The sequence below is a fragment of the Limulus polyphemus genome, unplaced genomic scaffold, assembly GCF_000517525.1.
Source record: "Limulus polyphemus unplaced genomic scaffold, Limulus_polyphemus-2.1.2 Scaffold252, whole genome shotgun sequence".
Lineage (NCBI taxonomy): Eukaryota > Metazoa > Arthropoda > Merostomata > Xiphosura > Limulidae > Limulus > Limulus polyphemus.
The window spans coordinates 509,935-519,478 of NW_013665862.1; the positions used below are offsets into that span (position 1 = coordinate 509,935).

The 9,544-nt window shown below is 34.8% G+C and overlaps 1 protein-coding gene across 2 annotated transcripts in view; it reads right to left on the minus strand.

Moving 5' to 3' along the window:
* Nucleotides 1–1,066: 1,066 nt before the first annotated feature.
* LOC111085145 overlaps nt 1,067–9,544 on the minus strand; it is a 44,707-nt gene continuing 36,229 nt past the window's right edge. For both annotated transcript variants that reach the window (XM_022382482.1, XM_022382481.1), the window contains 2 exons: nt 8,812–8,968; nt 1,067–1,419 (listed from right to left, as the gene is read on the minus strand). In XM_022382482.1, the coding sequence (XP_022238190.1) occupies nt 8,888–8,968 (81 nt within the window). In that variant the 3' untranslated portion in view covers nt 1,067–1,419; nt 8,812–8,887. The remainder of the gene's footprint in view (nt 1,420–8,811; nt 8,969–9,544) is intronic.

Consider the following 9,544-nt stretch of genomic DNA (forward strand, 5'->3'; position numbering starts at 1 on the left):
TTCTTCATTATGCACAATTTGGTTAGTGAAGAACTACCTAGGCCTTATGCTAACCAAAAAGTGCCTGATGAAGTCTCCAGCTCTAGAATTAATATCTTGCACCAAATACAACTTCACAGAGAGTGTTAAAAAATTTCTGTGCATTTTATTTTTTATAATCCTATGTTCATTGTGAGTTTAAAAAAAATATCGGTCAGAGATTAAACTTGATGAATGTTCCATAGAAAACATAAAAAATGCAATATATGGCACTTACTAAACTGAAGAACATGAGTTGTCTAACATACTTCTTTTCCAGTAGGCATGTCCAAGCAAATAGTTTAACGTATTTTATTCAAAGTCGTTCAGATCTTCTACCTTAAAATTATATACTTTATCATTGACACTCTATGTCCAAAAAAATAATTTTAAATAAATGATTATCAATATCAGAAATAACTTGTGCATCCATAACACTTTTTTTGCTCAATAACTACTGGTGATTCTTTTTTTATTCATAAACTATTGGTGATTCTTTTTTTTATTCATAAACTATTGCTGTATAAATATTTTATACATGTTACTTAAAAATAAATAGTAAATAACAAAGAAATTAAACTAGATTTGTTTTCTATTTCACGATGGCAAAGTAAGTTCTGTAACATACACCTTTCAAAGAAAACAAAAATGTTAATTTTGTACAATATCATGTGTTTTTAGATTGGTGTTTACATTTCTTTTTCATACCATGTATCAAATGCTTACTTTGTTATAAAATAATTATTTAGGATATAACCAATTAAAGCTGGAACCCAAACATTTTCATAAAGTTTATATTACTTCTTTATGACTACAAAATGTGTCTTCTAAAAGTGATGAATTATCTAGATTCATTAATGATGTTGATTTAACTACATCTGTGATTGTACACATTTGATTAATATATGAATTTAATTTAAAAAGTGGATTCAAGTAGCAGTTGATTATTTTTTAGTGAAAAGTACTTAAAGAGGAAAGTTGATTTTACATTTTTCAACTACAAAACCATAATATTAAGAAACAGAAATTAACAATAAACTCCATTAACTCTTTCTATATACAAATGTTTATTTTAACAATCGGATTTGTGCATTCCCTCTTGAATATGGGAAAAACAATATCACAAAATAACAAAATGAGTTGCAGGTCATGTATTTATTAAGTTTTGTGATACAAAGGATAGAAAAGGCACTTCTTAATTGCATGTACCCCTACTTTATAATTAAAAAAGCATTTGTGCTTAGAGATTCAAATAATTTAAAGAACTATATCTTTGGAAGTTTAGGTGCTCTTACTGGAGGGTTACTTTGTTGTATTAAACGGCGTCCTTCTGTTTTGTAGTCGAATGTACAATGGTGAAGTTCAGCATAGCGATGAGTTGCACAAAAGTTTTTACCACACCTGTTGGTATATTTTGCAAAATACATTATTAAAGTTACAGTAAGTATAAATCAGTGTTCAAATACCTTTACTTAAACAAAACAGAAATTACCAACTAACTTTTTCTATTTCTACATAAATATACATATTTATACAAGATATGGAAAGTAATCTACATATTTTACTAGAAAATCATTAAGTTAATGTTTGGTTTATGAAAGATTATATTGACAGTTTTAAACTAAACTGGATAATAATTATTGTATTAATGGAGATGCAGTATTAAGGAAAAAAGCTGTGATAAATTCTTTGTGAACTAAGTTTCAAGTCTTACTATTCAGTCAGAAGTTACAAAATATCATTATTATTTGGCTGCATTAGAATTTCAATTAGAAACAATCCACAATAAGCTTCTTAATGAACAATAAAAACAACTTTTAGACATTACAGTATATCACACATATATTCTGGATAAAACACCATAATTTCATAATCAGAGTAAGTAATCCTATTATCTTTATTAGCTGCTGCTTAAGAATGATCCCACAAATCTGTAACAGTACAATATTTCTTAAAAAAGAAATGCTCATTTCTTTGTTAATTATTCAAGATTAATTTTAATGTTTGTGCTCTTCATAAAGAACTACAAATGTTTTGTAATAATTTTTAACATGTATATTTAATGTATTTGATATGAAAATAACATTTTCACCTTCAAGAAATGATTTGAAAAAAACAAAATGAGATTATTATAACTATATTCCATGAAAAATTGCTAAATTATTTCTACAAGTCAGTAAGTTTCCTAATTAATAAAACTAATCACTAATGTTTCCTTACAAACTGCCCTCTTTGAAAACTAAAATTTTGTGGCTATTTGTTCAAAAATAACATGTTACTTGGACCAATATAACATTTTTATGGATCATGTGATTGATCAAAGCCAATATTTGTAAATTTACCTTTTAGTTACGTAAAACTACAATCCATAAGACAAATATAGGCAAAACTACTGTTATAAAGCATTAATCATACATCAGATGAGCCATCATGTGATCTGAAATGCAAAGGATTAGTTCATCAGTCTATGTTATACCAGTTGTTTCACATTCTTGCCTCAACTGTCACTTTGAAGTAGATCACAGGATTTAAAGATCAAATTATTTATGAACAATGGAATTCAATGAAGATATGGATTTTTTACTAATATCGAAAGCCACTGGATTAATGGAAGCTGGTTAACCACAGAACTGGCAAAAAGTGTTTCAAAGTGACATTGTTATCAAACCAATGGCACTGTTGCTCAGACACATGGACCAAACAGACTATCATCCAGAACACAAGATGATTACTGTTATTTGAAAATTCTGGCTCCCCACAATCATCTGGTACCTATTTCTAGACTGAATCAGATGTTCACAGATTTTACAATGCCAGTCTGTATGTCAAATCTCAGTGAGGTTCATTCTACTCATAGCGAGTCACAAAACAGCTTGCTTTCCATGTGCCAAGAACACATCCAGTAGATCAATGTTATGTGGAGCAATTCATTTTACAGATGAGTTACATTTCCCCATGTAGCCAGAGTATGCTCATTTTGAGAAAAATCTCAAATTAGATCTAACCCAACTCTCATCCACATGACAGTGATGGAAGCGTGGCATGAGCAGGAATAAATATTGGTGAACATACCAATCTCTAATCTGAGGGCTAATACCAATAATGCTATAGATTACAGTAAGCACATCCTTTGATTCTTTATGCTTGTGCTTAACTGGTTAAGATATCCTTTGAAGAAGAGAGAATTGACAGAATGAAGTGGACTGGGTGTATGCTGAACTTTAAGTTCATCAAGCATGTAATGGATGCTTTGCTGAGATGTGTCACATCTTGTCAATGACTTTAATGACCTAGCTAAAAATGACCTAGTTGAAAACAACTCTTTCTGAGAAGCGATTGAGCATACATTAGGACTTTAAAGGCAATAATTTTAAGTATGCAACTACAGTAATATGCTGTCTTTGCCATTCATGGTGATCATGTCATGAACTGTAAAGATATGAAGTCACATCTACAAAATATTGATTTAGAAATAGAATAAGCTGAATAACCAATCGTTTTTTTTCCAGACCACACGAGGGATTATTAGAAGTGTGAAATGAAAAAATAAACTGTGAGGAGAGATAGACATTATTTTATAAAAGTTATTTTATTTGTCATGGCTTAAACATTATGTATTCCATTTATTCTTTAACTGTTTTTCATAGTGTATGTCTATAGAAAATTTTACCAGGTAAGTCATTTTGTATATAATTACTTAAAAATCTGTACAAGTCTAGTAATTTTACATCTATGGAACTAAATTTTAACTTAAATTTTTTAATTTCAACATGAAGTTAAAATTTTCTTATACTGAAAACGTATTACCGAAAGGTACTCACCTCTACTCACATAAATAGCTGTTCTTGTTTAGTGCTACCATCTGTATGCAAAATTTTTCTCGCATGCCACAAACTTCAACTTTTCATGTACCCCATAATTAACATGGTTCATCTCCATCTTGCATGTAAATCATCATGCGACAACCCTCCACCAATAGGAGTGCAACACACCCTTCTGATGCATGTGACTCCCTCTATTCGATTATTCCAACTATCAGAAATACATTTTCAGTGTAGGGAGATTATAACTTCCAATACGGTACATTACCTCCTGTCACATAAATAGCTAGAATCCCACATTGAATAGGTGGAGTGATCGGTGCAAGGGAAATAAAGAAGAGTCCTTCAAAAGCATCTAAAAGACACTGCAAAAGGTGGATCCTTGCAGTAGAGGACCATACGTGGGAGACTGCACCAGTGTTTGTACCAGGTATACTCTTAAGCCCTGTGTGGAAAGAGGTGATGCAGACAGTGGGTGGAAAAAGGGAGGAGCATATCCAACAATGGTTGGATAGGGATCCAAACCATCTGATATCTGAATCTCAATCCCACAGATGACAGTAATGTTGGTAAGAAGAAAAAGAATGTGTGCTCCAAGGTGTAAAGTGGCTAGGATGCAATGGACTGTACAATGCAATTCAACTGCATCCAAAACCCAGCCATCAAGAACTGACATCCATGTGGGGGTAAGAAAGAGGATCATACTATTGGTAAGTCAACTACAATCCAAAACTCAGCTACCAGGAACCAACATCCATGTGGGGGGTAGGAAAGAGGATCATACCATTGGGGAGTCAACTGCAATCCAAAACCCAGCCATATGGTGGGGGTAGGACAGAGGATCATACCGATAAGACAGAACAATCCATGCAGTTGGAGAAGGTGACATAAGCAAATGCCTGACAGTCCCTTCCCTAGTGTGAAGTCTGAGGAGAGAAGGTTGAACTCGACTCAAAGTGCACTGAAAAATAACCCAAGATGGACCATGTATGGAGGTGGTGAGAGAATGGATTTTTCCAACCTGATATGAAGTCCACCCTACTGGCTTCGGAAAGGAGAATCTGTGGATATAGTGTGGCAACATGACAGGTTGGTGTCAAAAAAAGTCAATCTTCCAAATTACGATGTGTGCACAGACCCAGAAAATGAAAATGCTGCTCAAAGGCTCGTACTACTCAGCAGAAAACATATAGTGCTGAAGCAAGTCAAAACACGAGAGCTTGGAACTGCTACATCTGGTCCTTATGTAAAAAATGTAGAAATAAACAAGAAGACTCTGCTATGGGGATTTGAAGGAAGGCATCTGTAACATCAGACTTGTTCATCCAAAGATCTGGTGTGAAGTGCCATTGAAGATGAAGAAAAGATTCCATGGTGAAATGAGGAGGCTGTAGGAAGAGACTGAGTCGAGACAGATTGATAAGAAAGCAATCTCTAGTGTTTCTTGGTCACCAGAAAAAGACGAGAATAAAATTTAGGATGAACGGGATCGACCTACTGAATGGGTAGACACCAATGCCACTGGTGCCATCCCAACCTTCCGAAGATCCCTGAGAATACGGATGGAACCTATTCTTTAAACCAATAGGATGAGGTGTCGAAGGTGGGGGGGCTGTGAGATGCGAATGACCGATCTTCCACTGGAGAATTACCCATTGGAGTAAAAGAGAGGCAAGCAGCCAATAACAATACAGAAAACTACAAACATGCCATATAAAATTGGGCTTCGAAAGTTTTAGGGATTACAGTAAACTAGTATAGCCGAAAAAGGGGCACCTTCTGGAAATCACAAAGAGGAGTTTCACAATCCAATAGTAAGAGTTAAATGAATCTGCGAAAATGAAGAGCTGGTAAGAGGGATAACAGGTTCTAACCTGGAACCACATAAATCCAACAACAAATCTAACTGTTGAGTGTCCAAATATACTAGAGCCAGACGATGATAAGCCTTTGTTGCCCTGATAAACGAGGGGAGTAAGGCATAGCAATAATTTCTCATAATTGCATTGTAAACATCCCAGCATACATGGTAATATCAGGGTAAGGAGAAAGAACTAAGTAATCTTCCCAAGATCTATCTGACAACAAGGCAGGGTAGACTCAAAAGCAAGGGGTGAATCCCCAAAGCTTCACAAACTTGCGTAACTAACTGCAGAAGGTGGTTGATCAGATGAGCCCTCAGAAGAGGCAGCTGTAGTAAAAGAAGGAGCAGAAAACAGTGTCTAAATTCTCCCCAGTATATTCAGGTTCATGCCAACTCTGAACCTCAAGGTCACATGAAGGACTCCAACTCATGGTGGTAGTCGGGAAAGGGGGTGCACTCTCGATGGAGGCTGTACGTGTCCTGATTCAGGAAAGAACAAAGGAGGAATGGACAAGGTCTGGTTAACCCCCGTGCCAGAAACCATTACACGAGAATTAATACTGTCAAAATGTTTCAAAAGAAAATGTGAACCACAAAACATAACTCCTAACACTAGCAGTTTGTCAAAAAAATTATTATATTGTCGACATACAGAGCTTATATACAATACCTGCATGAAGGGCATATGAAAGCCGGTGTAAACTTTGGCAATCAAGTGGGGTATAAAGACTGGAGCAAGCAAACACAATGTTTAGATGGCAAAGATGAAGATCGAGAAATAGCTATAAGTGTCAAATCTTCTCTGAATGCATCGACAGCCAAGACAAGTGAATGAGGAACCAGAGACAAAGACATACAGGTCTGAAACAAGTTTGAAGGCCAAGGCACGAAACATGAGGGATGAAAAATCAGAACTTGAGCATAAGAATACAAAATGTTAGCCTTGGGGATCCTCAGTCTTGGGGAAATGGCCCATCAGAATGTGATAAAAGACAATATATTAAAAAGAAAAAGAACCAATAAGTGATTGAGGTGGGACAGGTCAATGAGTAACCAAAAAAGAAAAAATCAAATGTAGCAATACAAATACCATCCCACGTGATTATAAAGTCACAGGAGCATCCCCCCTCCAAAAAAACGGATCAGTGGAGGAAAAGAGTTGTCCATAAGTTCCGATTAGAAGTGGAAGGGAAACAAACTTGATACAAGACAGTGTCTCACCCCAGAAGATTCCAAAAGTAAAGAAGAAACATGTGTAGGGAAAGAGCCAAAGATGGCAATCGCCTCAACATATAGGTAAGGAGGAGGAATGTATCCCACGAAATGCCTCGAAAAGGAAGTGATGCCAGCCAATATCAGTAGGGCAGGTGATATGGGAAGACCAAGGCTGGAAAACTTGGCTAGAGAGAAAGGGATAGGATTAACAGATTCTGCCCTCTATACAGGCGACAAAGATTCAAAGTGCAGAGAAGAAAGAAAACAAAAAAAACAACCTGCCTGATGGTAAACTGAGGGGCAAAATGAACCAAAGGCCGTGGAAGGCAAAGCATGCCAACACCATCTCTCAAAAGAGAGACAAAAAGGCCTAGCATGAACCAAAATATCTGTAAAAGGAGAAAAAATAACAAGTGTGAAACGTATATAAAAAGAGCTGAGGTAGGCCTAGCAGACTCCTCAGTAAAGGCCTTGTTTGTTTGTTTTTGAATTTTGCGCAATGCTACATGAGGGCTATCTGTGCTAGCCATCCCTAATTTAGCAGGGTAAGACTAGAGGGAAGGCAACTAGTAATCACCACCCACCACCAACGAATAGTGGGATTGACTGTCACATTATAATGCCCCCACGGCTGAAAGAGCGAGCATGATTGGTGGGATGGAGGTTCGAACCCGCGACCCTCAGATTGTGAGTTGAGCGCCCTAACCACCTGGCCATGCCGGGCCACCTGAGAAGGCCAATTAATAAACAGGTGGAGGAAAATTGTCAAAATAGACGTCATCCCAAACAAATTCGGTAGTTTAAGGAGGAAGGCGAACCATATTGGGAGAAGGTTGGACAGACCCAGGGGTCCTCACAAACAAAATTATTTGTAAGAAGTATAAAATAAATTAATTACCAAAATAAAAAAGTTGTTATACATGTATTTCAAAATTAAGTAGGTGTATATTGACAATAAAAAATTGAGTAGATGGTATTTGATGAAGAAACAATATATTTAACCTAATTTACAATTTACCAATAAGATGAATTACAGGTAAGCCTAAAATTACAATGACGCATATAAGCATTGTATGATGTTGTAGTACAAAGAATATCACTAGGTTTTAACTAAAAAATCCTAACCTTACAAGAACTAGGTACAAATCTGAACTAAACATATGATATTGAAACTAAATAAGTACAGATAATAATATTAATATTCAAAAATATTCAAAAAGCTGTAAAAGTATAACAGCTCATCTGTCCAAAGTCGGTGCATTGTATTTCCAATGTGTGGGCCCCCAAACTCGAAGCCTGATGAAGGTCAACTCATATAATGATTAATATCCCAATGTATAAAAGCGGACAATTCCTCAGTTGAATACCACCATCTGAAGCCCAGGTAATTGTGCTTGAAGTAAATGATAACATTTTCGAAATGGAAATGTAAGCTTTGGTGATAACCAAAAAATTTGTGAAAAACAATAAAGGTAAGTTATCACGTAAAACTGGTCAAGTGAAGTAGTAAAAAAATAGAAAATATCTACACTTTGTATGAAATTAAAAACAAAAAACGTTTTGACGATAGCACTGCCAAACGAGAAATGATATTTCGTTAGAATCAAATAGAGGGAGTCACATGCATCAGGAGAATGTGCTGCACTCATAATCATAATTGTCGCATAATTATTAAAAAGCGAGATGCAGTTTAACCACGTTGATTGTGTGGTATGTGGGAGCTCATGTCTTGTGGCATGAAAAAAAACATTTTGCATATAGAGGGCAGCACTGAACGAGAATAGCTATTTATGTGAGAAGAGGTAATGTACCATATCGAAAATAAACATTAAACACAATCAACTTATATTGTACTTACATTAGACACTTGCATATATAATATACAAAAATTACCTGCAAGTATAACTTGTTGCAATTCCAGTTTTTTTATTACACCATGCACATTTTTTGCTTGTTTTCTTCTTTGTTTTTAATGTTGGTAGTTTCTGTTCTGAGCTGCCTTTTGTTTTTGTCTTCCAGAATTTGTTTTATTGCTGGATTTTGAGGATGTCTGTAAAAAAATGAAATACATAGTACGTATGATGATAAAAACAGTTGCTTTTAAAGTACTTATGTATATTAGCAAATATTAAAAATGCATTTCACAAACAAACACTACTAAGGTTTTAATTTTTCATAATCTTTCTTTGTGAAATAAAAATTTGTAAGCACATGTGCATGGTTTAATGAGTTAAGTTGATACTATCAAAAACTTAATTTTTAAACTCAAAACATACACACTTTACAGGTAATGTAAATAATGAAAGATACATACTTTGTAAGTAATGCAGAGCACTGAACAATATTAAGAATAAAGCAGTTTCAGCAACGAGCAAGTTTAAATAAGTCTTCTAGTTTAATAAAAAAATAGCTGATTAAAATAATATCAGCCAGCCAAGCTATGAAATACCTGGAAAGTTCATCAGGCATCCATAACATATATTGTTGTTGTATTTCTGCAGGAATATGTTAATATATCAATGGAGTTCATTTCTCTAGTTTGCATTATTGACTATTCATATATATTCTTTAAATATACATTATTCCCTTATGGTATTATAAGCTGATGTACACATTAAATGGCATA